The 15,250-nt window shown below is 36.2% G+C and overlaps 1 protein-coding gene across 4 annotated transcripts; it reads right to left on the minus strand.

Annotated features, from left to right (window-relative positions):
- Positions 1-1,711: 1,711 nt before the first annotated feature.
- Positions 1,712-13,515, minus strand: LOC121873337 (transcriptional adapter 1-like). Of its 4 annotated transcripts, XM_042376861.1 has the most exons (8): positions 13,255-13,515; positions 9,539-9,700; positions 8,723-8,863; positions 7,908-8,123; positions 7,065-7,213; positions 5,917-6,079; positions 5,520-5,709; positions 1,712-3,791 (listed from the first exon to the last, which is right to left on the minus strand). In XM_042376861.1, exons 1-7 carry the CDS (start codon positions 13,372-13,374, stop codon positions 5,533-5,535), a joined length of 1,128 nt encoding a protein of 375 aa, XP_042232795.1. In that variant the 5' UTR covers positions 13,375-13,515; the 3' UTR covers positions 1,712-3,791; positions 5,520-5,532. The 4 variants fall into 4 exon arrangements, with proteins under 4 accessions (XP_042232795.1, XP_042232796.1, XP_042232794.1 ...); XM_042376862.1 differs by lacking the exon at positions 1,712-3,791 and having other exon boundaries at positions 5,383-5,709; positions 7,065-7,210; XM_042376860.1 differs by lacking the exon at positions 1,712-3,791 and having other exon boundaries at positions 5,383-5,709.
- Between the last annotated feature and the right edge of the window lie 1,735 nt (positions 13,516-15,250).

The following is a 15,250-nucleotide window of genomic DNA, read 5'->3' on the forward strand; positions in this document are numbered from 1 at the left end:
CAACATCAATAGATTTGTTATTGTGTTTGTTAGTACAGTACAATGTAGGGTTGACAGAACCTAAATCATAAATGCATTGTATAATAATCATATACAAGTACAGTATATATATAGTCAGCACTAAATACTCATATACAAATTAAAATATATATTATAAAATGGAAATTTATGAAAATAAGATCAAAATACAAGTTTCTAGGTATATTAAGCTTATATAAAAGTATTAGAGAATGTAAGGTGGCTGGCAGTCAACTGTTCTGCCTTATTAATTCATTTGAAGTTTTAGCATGGAAGTAACTGTAGTGAAGTTGAGACCACAAACAAGACCCTTCACACTTTAGCCTTTGTGTATCACCTGAAGATTACACCCCCAAGTACTCACCAGAGGTCAACACCTCCCTCCCTAACCAGCTTGAATTTGTATAGCACCAACATTACTTAGGGGATAATCTAAAGGTGATCTGCAAAGGCTTAAGTGTGAATGGTCTTGTTTGTGGCATTGACTATATCACTGCATAGCAAACTAATCAGAGAAATTAAATTACAGTAATTTTTGAGTAACATGTATTGTGAGTGAGTGCAGTCACAGGTTCACCTCAGTCTCTGGGGAGCCTCACTGTGGTCACCAGGTCTGAAGTTTGTAGTGTATGGATGGATAACTATCACACTACTTGAGATAAACATTACACTCAGGTATTTAGCAACATCAAGCATAATAGCCATGTCATAAAAATAAATAACTTTCCTTATTACTGGCATGTATTTTTGTAACAAATATATGATAGAATATATATCAATATACTGTATCAATATTTTGGCTTTGAGTGTAGTACAGTAGTATATAAGAGATATCAATCAAATTCATGTAACAAGTTGTGCAATATTACAGCTTCTTTAACAGTGAAAAAGATACGGAGAGTGTTGACACAGTGTATCATCTGCCACACTATATATATATATATATATATATATATATATATTGAAGAATGACTTGTCAATTAGGAGATGGTCATTGCTTGCATGGTGTGTCGTTGTTCCTATAACTTATTTAAAAAGTGCATTTAATGTTCTTGGCACAAACTGCTCTTCTTGTACATTTGCACTCTTATAAGCTCCTGCAACTTTGTCGTCAAATACTAGACAAGAGAGTGGATAATACTGATTGCTATTGTTGGCAGCAATATACTGGGTGTATGACCAAGACATAGAAGGTTGACTCTGAATTAGTCACTACTTGCTTGTATCTTTCTTCCACCTTTTAAGTAAACAGGTATATTGTACCTTGTTTTACAACAAGGTTGCATTCCTTAAAGTCATAACTTAAGAAAAAAATAATTGTAATTAAGAGTTTTTGTAAATTGGGGTACACTTGTATTGGATTTAATGATTCTTGGGAAGATGAGAAACCCCAGCTTATTTCACCTGACAATTAATCACTAACCTAACACTCCAGGTAGCATTAGGGCATTTAATCAGCAGTTGAATTAAGTTGAGGTGCTCAATCTTTAAGGTGATTTGATTTGGTACAAGGTGATGTACTCTGGTAAGTCGCATCATTTTTATGGCACATTGTGTGAGCCTTACATCAGCACACTGAATATTTGATTTATTTGTTATTTTAGATTCAAAGTTTATGATTTTTGTCAGTGGAACATAATAGTCTTGGGTTGTGTAGCACAGTTACACTGATTATTTCTTTAGATTAACTGTCTTTGCTTTTTTTTGTGTGTGTATTTATGTAATAATTCTTTGATATTAGATAAAAAAGATACATTTAACAGCCTGTGACAATATAAATAGTTAGACATTCACCGCCCTCAATATTTTATTGTGGAAGTTAAAATACATACTGAATTATAGAATCTCCAGTTTTTGTGTTAAGAATCTCTGGGTGTTAAGAGGTTAAGCATAACAGTACAGTATTCATTGGCTGTGGTTCAGTTCAGTTACTGATAACAAATAATCTCTTAAGTTGCATTGTGGACATGTGTGAATACAAATTATTTTCCATTTATTGTTCATGTCACTCAAAAAACTATCTTTACGTGGGGAGTTGATGAATTTCAGAATGAACACTGCGACTCCTGTTGTCTTGGTAGGGTTGTCAAAATCCTTCGTCCTTTGCGTCATATTTTCTCAGCACAATTTTGTTGATAGTTTTTTGAGCAACTACACTATAAGCATTTTACACTTGGAAGACTATGTAAGAACAAGTCACATATTGGGTGTCTTAGGAATTTGAGTTACAGTACATGAATCAGATTGTTTATTATTTTTATCATTCTGTAGAAACTGAAAAGGTTCTTAGTTTTGAAAGTGATCTGTACTGTACCTGTTATGATTTAAAGTTTCTGTACTTAAATGGTCTGTTGTTATATGTGATTTATTACTATAATTTTATGAAGCCCTTTTGAGGCAGTCTTGAATTTGAACTCTAGGGCTAAATTTTTATGCTGTTGGTAGTGATGATCCTTACCTGCAGTACAGTAATATTTAATGGATTTTTCAGGTTGTAGTGAAAGGTTGGTGATGCTATTTGCAGTAGCTTTTAAGGTTGAAGGTCATTAATATCCAAAGTATGCACAGGAGACGGGCAGAAATGTTTTTAGATTTGTAATCATCAAAAAGCCAATCTTGAGAAACAACGTATCCACTGCCTTTTCATATAGACAGAATATGTTTGTGTATGTGTGTGAGTCATGCCAAATGGGGATAAATAGTCTGATTATGCCTTAAAACACAATTGACATTTGTGTTAAATAGGATTAATTTTTTTGTTTTTGTTCATTTTTGGTGGAAATTACTTTATATACAGTAAATCTTCTCTTTCATACAATTGTGTGTTTACCAATACTATTGTATAACCAAATTACTGTATACCTAAATTATGTTAGGTTCAGTCAGTGCTAGAGGCACTAATGTGGGACTTTAGGACTGATCTGCCCTGGGAGATACAGAAGTTTGAATGTGGAGAGAGGTGAGAAACAGCCTGAGAGTAGAACCGTACAAGTAGCTGTGGTTTCGCCCATGTAAGGGTGGAACAGGGCCATAAGACAGTAATGAGCGGAGTCAAAATTCTCACTACGCACAACAGTTCGACAATTAAGGTCATTTATATTTTATGGCTATAGTAGAGTAAATCTGTACATACTGTACAGTACTCTGAAATAATAATTGCCCTGTTACTGTATATAATGTAATTAGAAAGCCTTTATCTAAATGTCCAGCCTCACAAACTTTATTTATTATAAAGGTTAAGTGAAACTGATATCTATATACAGATACAGTAATACTTTTTATTGCCTAAAATGTTAACAAATAATGATATACATACTATACTGTACTGTATACACACTTCATAAAGTATCTTTATGGGGGTGGGGGGGTGTGTGGGTGTGTGTCTGATGAATTTAAAAATAAACACTAACTCCTGTTGTCACATAGTGTTATCAAATTCGTAACGATACTTTTTGGGGCGAGTGTACACTTAAGAGTGAGTAGAAAGTCTTTGTGTTATGGCTCTGAAAGTCTCACGTTCATTCATTTCTGAAGTATATTTCTTAGTAATTTTCTTTGGTGTTTAAAGCCACATTGTGAAAGTGTCAGATTAACTTTTTTTTAGCTTGTCTTGCAGGACTTCTCTAGGACCAGTAGTCATGAGGATGTCAGAAATGTACTGTTCAATAATCAATTCTCTTAAATCCTTGTCATTCCCATAATACTTAAATTATTCGATAGAATATATATATACTCTAATGTCCTAATGTTCTTCTGTTTCAGGTTCGTTTGGGCTGAAAAGCACAATTCATATCCCAAGTTAATCATTCCTCATGATACAAAGTTCGTTTGTGATATTTTATGGCCGTAAAATGATATTTTATTTATTACCAACAGGTTCACAAGAGTTTCTTATCTTAAAAGCAAAGGTTCATAAAAATTTTAACATGGCACTATTTTTATACAAAATTTCCCATAAAAAGCATAACATTTTGTATAAAAACAGTGCCACTATTTTTTTTTTTAGTTTAATACTATACTTGGTCACTGTTTAAGTAATACCTGTAGTAGTAGTAACCTAGTTCTATTATTATTTAATGTGTTGATTAATATTTTAATTTATTTATAAATATGAATATTTAAATTTTTTACTGAGTACTGTAATCAGTTCTGAACTTATTTTTTTTTAAATTATAATGACAGATATGCATGTGAGTGTGCACTTGTAACGAGGACTGTTATGTGGTGGTGGTTCATGACGTTTTTATAATTTTATCAAGAATATTTATTTTTGTTAGGTGTATTAAGAGTGAGCAGCTGCTTTCTGATTTCTCCGAATAAATGGTTTAACACAAAAATTTTTCCCATTAACCAAGACAATGGGCAAGTAATTGGCATTGCAAAAGAACAATGAAAATTTAAAAGGTGTCATTTAGACAAGTAATTATCCAGATATAAAATTTCTGACAACATATCCTTAATCAACATGTTCAGAAGTACTGAGATTTTGAACAATTGATGAGTTCAAGATTATGGCCGAAACGGATAATTTTCCCGCAACCCCTTTACTAGTTTCCATGATCACAATACATAAGAAAATTCCAATACTCTTTCTTTAATGCAGTATTGTACTCGGGCATTTTTTTTTTAGTTAATTACTACTGACCTCAGAATATATCCTATACCAAGTGCACATGGTTTCAAAATGGCCAAAAATACCCATAATAAAATCGGATTTAAAAAAAAAAATTCTAGGTGGGTGGAGCTTACAGTGCCTCCCAATCCTCCCCAGCTGGGTGGGCTCATGTACCCCCTACCCACAACCTTCACTGTTGACTAGTGCAGTGGTTCTTAATATTTATAGAGCTGTACCCCCTCCCCATAATCAACCTTGAATCCATTGCACCCCCCCTCCTGTTTTCCAAAGAGCCTAAAGAACACATTTTTTTAAGTTCCATCACCTTTCTACATGTAAATAAACAAACTCGTACAACTGCAGTATTTATAGAAACACGATTGTATTTCATCAGGAAGTAATGTTTGTGGAGAAGCAGCAATGCCAACCCTCTCATTACTTCCTGATGAAATACAATCGTGTTTCTATAAATACTGCAGTTGTACGAGTTTGTTTATTTACATGCAAGCTGTAGTATGATACACAGATATAAAGTTAACACGAAGTAATGTACAGTGAAATTACAAATACACTACTCACTCCTCCATTAAAGATTGAGGACAACTTAAGCTTACTGTAAGCATATAAAATTCAAAGATTTGTTGCTGTTAAATTTGTACAGCTCTTTATGAATAAATAACATTGAATATTTGAAAAAAATTACTATTTGCAATTACATTTTCTCAGGCATAAATAAAAATGTAATAAGATTGGGTTATCCATTTACTTTAACTAATTCATGCCAAAACTGTGCTTTTAACAGCAAAATTTGTTAGACAATTCTTAGTACAGTATCTTGACATCAATACAGAATTGATTTTTATTTACGGTTCATTAAATCATTTACCTTTAAAAATAAATCAGGTAACTGGATTTGCAGCAAGTCTAGTCTCCTTCAGGGTGTCTCTCAGTGAGGACTCCTGGGCAGCTATGGCCTCCTGTTCCACTTCTCCCCATCCAGGATGCCACAACCGACAAGATATTCTCTCCATGCCCAGTGCATACACTGAGTGACAAGGGAGAACACTTTTTTGTTTCTGTGGATTAAGTAAAATTGAATAAATTAGTATAAGAAATACTATTTGTTTATAAATCTGCTTAATCCCCCGGTTTAATGCACCAGAAAAAAAAGAAAGCAAAGAAATCCATGCCATTTTTTAAAAGAACCAAAGTTTAATACTGTATAAGCCAATCCAACCTATTCTACCCAAAACCATTTGGAGGTAATCAAGAGACAACCTCACCTGGAGTGCCTCAAAGAGATCCATATTAGTGATTGGTGGAAGAGGAGTGTCTATCTGAGGAGCACATGCAGCTAGGTGAGCTGCGTTCTGCTCAGCCGAATCTACGGTGGGCCAGATGGGACGGTCCCCGGCCTCTCCGCCTTCACCCGTGGGCAGCCCCAAACTTGTTGAAGAAAAAATAAATAAATTAAATTAGTGAATAACAGACAATTTTACAGATCACTCAAAGATTATCCATCCTAATGCTAACTGGGATTAGCATTATGATGGCTAATTTTCAGGGGAAATAAGCTGGAGTGTCTACCATATATTGTCCGGTGATTCATTTATGGTGATATAATACAAATCCAGTAATACAGTACTGTATATGATAAAATACTGTACAGTACTATTCAGTGTGAAGAATCTAGTGACCTCAGAACTTATTTGTCATTCTAAATATTCTAAAAGTTTTTAATTATTTCAAGGGTCATTAATTAACACTAATTACTTGAAATTTTAAATTATGAATCCATATCCTTAATCAGCATGTAAAAGAGTACCTTTGTATGAAATTTGAACAAAATCTACATCATGACCATGTTTGGCGAAATGCAAGATAATAGGTCAGGCGTTTTCGGAGCGACAAATGGCTTTTTTATGGAAAATAAAAACTAACACGCTAATGTGGTAAAGTTAGTCTATAGTTGTGAGAAGATCTATATAAAGGTGATTTAAAACTTACCGGAACAGCGTAATTGACGTTCTAAATATTCCAAAATTTAATTTTTTATTTCAAGGGTCATTAATTAAAACTACATTAAAATAATAAAAATTCTGAATGCAGATCCTTAATCAGCTTGGCAGGCCATTTGAAAATTGCATGTGATCTGTTTCCTAATTCTTAAAAATACTGCAGGTGTTTTTGAAATACCAAGTGACTAGTGGGCCAAAAGACTATAACTAGTTGGGTAAATACAAGGACTAGTGGGAAAAAATGGCCCACTAGTCCTGAATGACACCTCTGTCAGCCTATAGTGCAATTAGTCCACGTTTGTGAGAGTTAGCCATGATTGTATGATGATAGCTCTTGTGGAGTCTTCCTATTTCACAAATGCAGCTGCCACTTATGCTGATTTAATCAATGATTTTCTATATATAATATTTACCTCTCTGATGCCCAGTCACTAAGACCAGCAGTGTTTCTCAACCAAGGGTTGGGAGGAGTGGTGCCCAGTGAGTGCATGAAGCGCCCTTCTCTTATACGGTATCCACGTCGCCTGCTTATTACGGCCATCAGTATGTTCTTTAAACACTGCTGTAAAATAAAAAATAATATCTATATTTTGTGTTTCCATAAAATACCTGGTAATACTTAATCATATCCTACTACAGCAAATCTCACTAGAGTTATCCACAGAATCCTTTTCTGAAAATACTAAAAAATCCATCTGAATGCTTTGAATAATCCTGACATATGGCAACATGATTGATGTTTCAGTTAGAGAGATTATAGTAAGTTGTATAGGTTGGTTAGATTAGGTTTGGTACGTTACACACAGTCGGGGAGTTTCAGTTTAATATTTTTCTATACGACAATGATGTGCAAATATTAACACTGTACAGATTAACCACCCTCATGCTAACCTAACACTATCCCCACAAGGTAATACTGTTCTGGGTTAGTTCATCATCTGGTGAAGTGAGTTGAGATGGTTACTTTTCAGTTGATCCAACTGCTATAAAATCTTTTTGTACTGTGCTCTTGTTTAGTCTCTGTCTCCCTAACAGTGCTTGTCAGACACCATTGCAGGTCTGTCAAGGATAAGTCACCAAATTTTAAACAACTAATTGAAACAGTGTCACCCTCACCCTAAACTTCCTCCTTGAGTTTTCATATACAACAAGCAGGAATACCAAAGATGTACCGGTAATTATTCTATATGACATAATTTTCCCTTACCACTTTTTTCTGGTTAAATCTTCAAAAAAAGGTGAATTATATACCACACCTGAGTTGCCTCTTGGAGCATGCTAGCTACATTATCTGCCACTTGGGTAATGCCGTGGTCCCAGGCTGCCAGGAGCAAGCGACCTTTGAGGGGTCCAGTGTCCAGCAAACACATGGAACGAGACATGTAACCAGCACCTGCATCTGTGATGGCTTGTGGCTCGTGTAATGTGGCTGTGGCAGCGATATCTTGAACACTCACTGCCTCAAAATTGTTCTGAAAAAATAAAAAGATGAAAATGACAAATCTGGTTAAGTAAAAATGACTAATATTCTTTAACTGGAGACACTATATACAAACATAGTAGTTAAGAATATTATAAATACTGTACATACTCTTGGATAACATGAAGATTAAACCCTTAGTTTATTTCACCTTAAGATTAACTAACCTAACCTATAGTATCCATAATGGTCTCCTCAACCAGTAACATCAACATAACATAGGAGAGCTTCCCACAATTAAAATTAATTTAAGTACATTTTGTACATATTTCTACAACACCTAAAGTCACTGTACATGTGGAAGTTTGCACAGTCTTGTGTTGTGTCAGGGTTACTAGTTGAGTAAGTCCACTCCTGGGTGTTGCATAAAAAATATTGATTTAGTATCCTTAATGTTATTATTCAATTCTGTACTCTTTCTTTTATTATATAATTATGTAATTGATGTTCTAGTAAAATGTTGTGTCATATACAATGATGCTAATCAACGTAGTGTAATCGCAGTATAGTTAGCAAGTGACAGTATCCCATAAATTCCTTCTAATATACAGTACTGTACATATAATAATAAAAAACACACAGCATACGTACATCATGTGAAGGTCGATTAGATTTAATCTTCTTCTTCGGCTTGAGTTTCTTGCGATCGGCAGATGTCGTTGAGTACAGGTTAACAGAAGCGGCGTGATCTCTAGTCCCAGTTGCTCCCACTCCTCCTCCAGGCTCTATACGCTGATGACAAAAGGAGTTGAGTTAAGTCATGTAGACACCATAACCGAGAGAAACATCCGGTTGTGTGTCTCTCTCTCTTGTAAACTTCATTCACCAGTCAAAATCTTCCCCTGGGCAGGTTGTACATGAAGGTCTTGTACCCAGATTCTGACCAATAACTAACCTAATACTGTACACCTGATGCTCTTAAATACCAGAAATTATTAAAGTTTCATAGCCAGGATCAATCCTCTGCCATTACAAGCCTCCATAACAATCTACTATACACAAACCAGATTAATCTTAAATATATTGGCAACAAGTGTTAAGATGGCATTTACAAAACAACATGAAAATTCTCAAATATTTTCTGCCAACTAAACTGATATTTTTGACACCTAAATGAAAATAAATAAAAAGGTTTATTCCTCTCTAATGTAAATGATTCATTCTTTCATATAAATGTGTAATAAATGAATGACTAAGACTGTCAGATGAAGTGAATACTATATACAAGTTTGTCAAGTATTTTGATATCAATTATACCTACATAAATACAGGTACAGTATCTTAATTAACCCAATTTGTAGAACATATATTCTACATTAACCAAAAGAAATTGCTAATAACTTTATCTGTAGACATGTTGGTGTATCTTTATCTATCAAAATACTACATTAAGCAGCAAAGACTCACTTGATCATCGTGACGGTGGTGAGTTTCGGAGCGAGAGGCCGAGGTGGAAGAGGTGAACAGCTGACACTTAGTGAGGATGGCCAGCAGGAACTCATTGTGTAGGTGTACTGAGTTGAGAGCTAACAGGTCCCGAGCATTTGTGTCAAATTCTTCTTTTGTTATCTGTGATTGAAAAAAAAAAATATACAGTAAAATATAATTATTTACAGCTCTGCTTTGTGATTTTATTTTATTTTTATATTACAGTGAAACCTGTATTTACTGGACATTACGTATGTAAATGAAAGTCCGTTATGTTGAAGCTCCGTTAATGTGAAAATCTCACATCTCATGGATTATATGGAGAGAGAAGTCCATTATATAATAGGCAGTGGATATTTTGCCGTGACCGACGAAGTTCTTACTAACGTTCTTTTCCCATGAGTGAGCTCTGATTGACTTATCATATCAAAATGACGGTAAATTTTTACTTTAGTACATGAGTACCTAGGGGTTGACCAATATGTTTTTCCCAGTGTATTTTGGTGTGTTTTAAACGAATCCGACCTTCATTTTTGGTGGAAAGTGATAGCTTTGCCCCCCCCACACACAAAATAATGGGGGAGAGCCTGGAAAATCGGGGTTTTTGGGTGGGGGAGAAAACAAAAACGAGTCATTTGACCTAACAAAACCTAACCTAACTCCTAGCCAGGAGCTCCGCCCCTGGACCCCCGGTAGGCCTAACCTGACCCCTAGCCGGGAGCTCTGCCTCTGGAACCCCCGTAAGCCTAGCTCAAACTAACTAAATGTTTCAGTCGTTAAAAACTTTGGGGCGCGCCATGTCCTAAAGTACAATACCTAAGTTAGAAGTGGAAGGACCAGGGATAAGTAAGAATTGGATAGAATAATTGTATTTCTCGTAAAACTCGGCAATAAACTTAAAATAATCGTAGGAGCACAAATGATAACCAACCTCCACCATGGCCAATTGGCCATTGTGAGACCGGTCAATGAAATTACCCAGGCTGCTGCCTTTGAAAAAAATCAAATGTGATTGGTTGAAAAAAATTCGCGTGAAGATATCAATACCTCATTGGTCACGACTGGATGACGTCACTCAATATTGCACATGCATGATGTGCCGATAACATCTCCTCACAGACGAAGACTGAAAACTACTTAAAATCAATTAAATTCAATTGTGTCACTATTATCCATTTCCGCCATGTATATGTGGGTTCAAAATGCTCAGAATGGCGAGATCTAAATGATTCAATAGTTTATAACTTTCGGGGGCGCTATGTCCGAAAGTGAAAAATACCAAAACGACAATGCACAGAACCTAACCTAACCTTACTTAACCTAACCTCACATAACTTCCTAATCTGTACATTGTCATTTCTATTTCCTACTAAAACAACATCTCTAGAAAACATGAATGTTGTGGAAATTTTGTGATATTGTTTGCCGGTAATGGATGATCAGCCAACCACAGTGCACTCACGGTAAAATAGTATTAAAAGGAACTTAGCCAGTCACGGCAAAATATCCACAGCGTATATAATACTATAATTAACAATAACCAAATTTTAGAAACACCTAAAGATTAATCCCCCTGACTTATATCACCATAAAATTAAACCCCCTAGCACTAACCTAACCTAACCTAACCCTCCCCCAATGAAGCATTAAAATGTCAAATCAAGTGAAATAAGCTAGTGTCTAATCATCAGGTGAAATAAGCTAGTGTCTAATCATCAGGTGAAATAAGCTAGTGTCTAATCATCAGATAAAATAAGCTAGTGTCTAATCATCAGATAAAATAAGCTAGTGTCTAATCATCAGATGAAATAAGCTGGGGTGTCTAATCATCAGATGAAATAAGCTGGGGTGTCTAATCATCAGATGAAATAAGCTGGGGTGTCTAATCATCATATGAAATAAGCTGGGGTGTCTAATCATCATGAAATAAGCTTGTCTAATCATCAGGTGAAATAAGCTGGGGTGTCTAATCATCAGATGAAATAAACTGGGGTGTCTAATCATCAGATGAAATAAGCTTGTCTAATCATCAGGTGAAATAAGCTGGGGGTGTCTAATCATCAGATGAAATAAGCTGGGGTGTCTAATCATCAGGTGAAATAAGGTTGAGTGTCTAATCATCAGATGAAATAAGCTGGGGTGTCTAATCATCAGATGAAATAAGCTTATCTAATCATCAGGTGAAATTGGCGGTAAAGGTGTAGAAGAGGGTGACCACCAGAAGGAATGGACAATTTATAGTACAGTATCACACCGGTCTTTATTTCGATATTAAAAATAGGTTTTTCCTGTTTCCACTGGAAATCACGTGTTTTTGTGGATTCCCCCACCGAACAGCCATAATGGAAAAAGTTGGATTTATTTTTTAGAATAAATAACAAATTATATTCCCAACCAACCAAGAAAACCTAACCTACCCTAAACCATTGTGCATGCCCCAGACGCATAAAGGGGGAAAACGGAGTAAACAAATCATGGTGACACTTGTGACTAAGCAAAAGCAATAATCTTGAAAAATTAATATCTTGGTTATCCTTAATTTCCGGTGGAAATATCATAGAAGAAAATTGTCTTAGAATTGTGTAAACATTACGAGATACATATTTTTAATGCGCAAATAAAGACCGGTGTGATACTATAAATTCACCGAAGGTATTGTCTGAATTTGTTGAAATTTTGTCTACACACTAATATATTAAACACAAAAATGGAAACATAAATGCTTAGAACCTGACCTAACATACCCAACCTATGGGTATGTTAGGTCAGGTTTTATCAGGTTCTATGCATTGTCGTGTTAATGTGTTAAACCACTTACCTCAATATTGAGGTTGATATACATCAGCAATGGTGAGGAGGAATACGTGGAAGCGTTTACCATCATTTAGGAAATGTCTCTTGAACAGGGATTCAGCTTAACTAAACAACAAAAATGGCGCCGGGAGGAGAATTGTGAAGCGGGATAGTGTAAATATAAAGATTGTCAGGTTCTAATAGGTTCTATGCATTGTCGCTTCCATTTGTGTTTAATATGTTATTAGCATTATATAAAAAATAAATACAAAATAATGCATAGAACCTAATAAAACCTGACCTAACATACCCATAGGTTGGGTATGTTAGGTCAGGTTCTATTAGGTTCTAAGCATTGTCGTTTACAGTTTTGTGTTTAATATATTAGTGTGTAGATAGAATTTCAACCAATTCGAACAATTCCTTCTGGTGGTCACCCTCTTCTACACCTTTAGCAAAATAAGCTAGTGTTTAATCATCAGGTGAAATAAGCTGGGGTGTCTAATCATCAGGTGAAATAAGCTGGGGTGTCTAATCATCAGATGAAATAAGCTAGTGTCTAATCTTCAGGTGAAATAATCTAGTGTCTAATCATCAGGTCAAATAAGCTGGGGTGTCTAATCATCAGGTGAAATAAGCTGGGGTGTCTAATCATCAGATGAAATAAGCTAGTGTCTAATCTTCAGGTGAAATAATCTAGTGTCTAATCATCAGGTCAAATAAGCTAGTGTCTAATCATCAGGTGATCCATTACCACACTAAACACTTACCAACATTACTCCACTCTCTTAAACCAAAAGAAAACAACACAACACGGAGAAGGAGTGATGAAAGAGTACCAGGAGTGTGTTAATAATAAGGTCCTTACCCTAATAAGGTCCTTACCCTAATAAGGTCCTTACCCTCATTCTGAACCACTGTTTCATGTGGTAGAAATATTTCATCTTCTTGTCAGGGCCGAGAGCTTCTTCTAACCTCTTCCGGGCAGTATTGAGGTGGTCAGAGGGTGATACAGACGCCATAATATTCACAACTCCTTTATAACTGACCTAATATATACCCTTAGTGTTAAGAACTATCCTAAAACGCACATAAATGTTCAAATACGGTCACAGAACCACACAGGCACCGACACACTGTAGCACTGTTTACATGGTCATCACACTGTTCCGACTCCTCATCAACCGAACCCTTTGACTCAGTTCCGAACCCCGACTCCAGCGACTTAGGTTTCATTACTTATAAAAGATAATTCTGAGTTTTGTGATATTTATATTATTCCTGACTATTATTATCATCTTATCATCACACATTTAATTTTTTATTGCTTTTCATGTAGGTTTAGGATATATTGATATTGTATTTCACCTTCATTGTTTTCCTAAGGCCACGTGATTGTTGTAGGCCTACAATTTTCTTTATGTGGATATTAATTTTTATTAGGAATATAATTTTTAATATATATTATAAAAATCAGGTTCATTACATAAGAATTTAGCTGTTGTATCCATTTGCTAGTCACATAACAATACCCATGTACTGTATAACAGGTCCGTGTACAGGTGTTCTACAGGTGTTTACCCTACACTCGTAATTAAAAGGATCACCTGATGATTAGCCAACCCAGCTTATTTTACCAGCAGATTAACCACACTAATGCTTCCTGGTTCGGTTAGGTTAAACAAGCTAAATCAGGTGATTCAAATGAATTCACAAGAAATATTTACTGTACTAAATATAAATTGGGTCACTGTAAAAAAAAAGTATTTCAAAACTGTTGTAAAGTTAATCACTTGTGGGGTATGGGTTGTTTGGTTCACACTCAGGATGGTTGGAGAAAGGAAACTCACAATGTGCTCTCTGTATACATGTTGTATTGGATGTACAATGCAGCTTGGTGCTGGGAAGTGGCAGCATGGTTACAAGCGTGATGTAGAGAGAGCTGGTTGGTGAGGATGCTCAGAGGAGGACCAGCTTGTGGGTCGCCATGCTGACGGCGGGAGCGAGGGCCGCCAGGCAGGCGGAGGAGGAGGAGGTGTTGCTGGCTGGTTGGTGTAGGTAGAAAGAGAGAGGTCACCACGAGGTCAGGTCTTAAATAGCAGGGGGGTAGGCGTGGCTTAGTAGTTGACCCCCGCTCCGTGATGTATGGCGGCGCTGGTTGACCTAGACCACGAGGCATACACTGGGGAATTCGCGGGGTCGGCTACTCAGTGACAAACAGCGTTTGTAGGGGAGAAATCCACTACACACTCTTACTATTATTGTATCACCGCATTCCAGAAGAGGATCCAGGATATTTTAATGGAAATTCAGACTTTGACCAAGTTTTTTTTTTTTTTTTTAATTATTTATTGGGCACTCCCCTACATCCTTGTGTAAGGTGAAGCGCAGAAGCGTTTATAGCGCCCAACAGGGAAGCATGCTAAGTTCATGCTTGCCTTTATGTCTCATGAGTTAAGGGCGTAGCCTGAAAAGTCAAGGGCGTAGAAGCCTGAAGAGTCAGTGGTTTATGTCATCAAGTTATTGGAAGCTCCAACAACTCCCTGAATACGAATTCACAACTTTCAACTTACAACAGGTACCTACTTTACTGCTAGGTGAACAGGGACTAATGGGGGCTAGGAAGTGTGTTCAAACAACTTCCACCGGCCCGGGAATCGAACCCGTGACATCTCGCTTGCGAAGCAAGAACGGTACCGCTTCTACCACCGGTCCCCCCCTTTGACCAAGTTCCTCAATGAATAGAAGCGGTCACATGCGAGATTAGGTCACGTTAAATGTTCCTGGAGCAGGGGGTTGGCCACCTCCATTATGATACCTACAGACCTTACTGTACAGACACTCAAAAAACTATCCTTAGTTCGGGGGTTCAATAAATTTCAGAATAAACACCGCAAT

Source organism: Homarus americanus, unplaced genomic scaffold (genome assembly GCF_018991925.1).
Source record: "Homarus americanus isolate GMGI-L3 unplaced genomic scaffold, GMGI_Hamer_2.0 scaffold32929, whole genome shotgun sequence".
In the NCBI taxonomy this organism is placed as follows: domain Eukaryota; kingdom Metazoa; phylum Arthropoda; class Malacostraca; order Decapoda; family Nephropidae; genus Homarus; species Homarus americanus.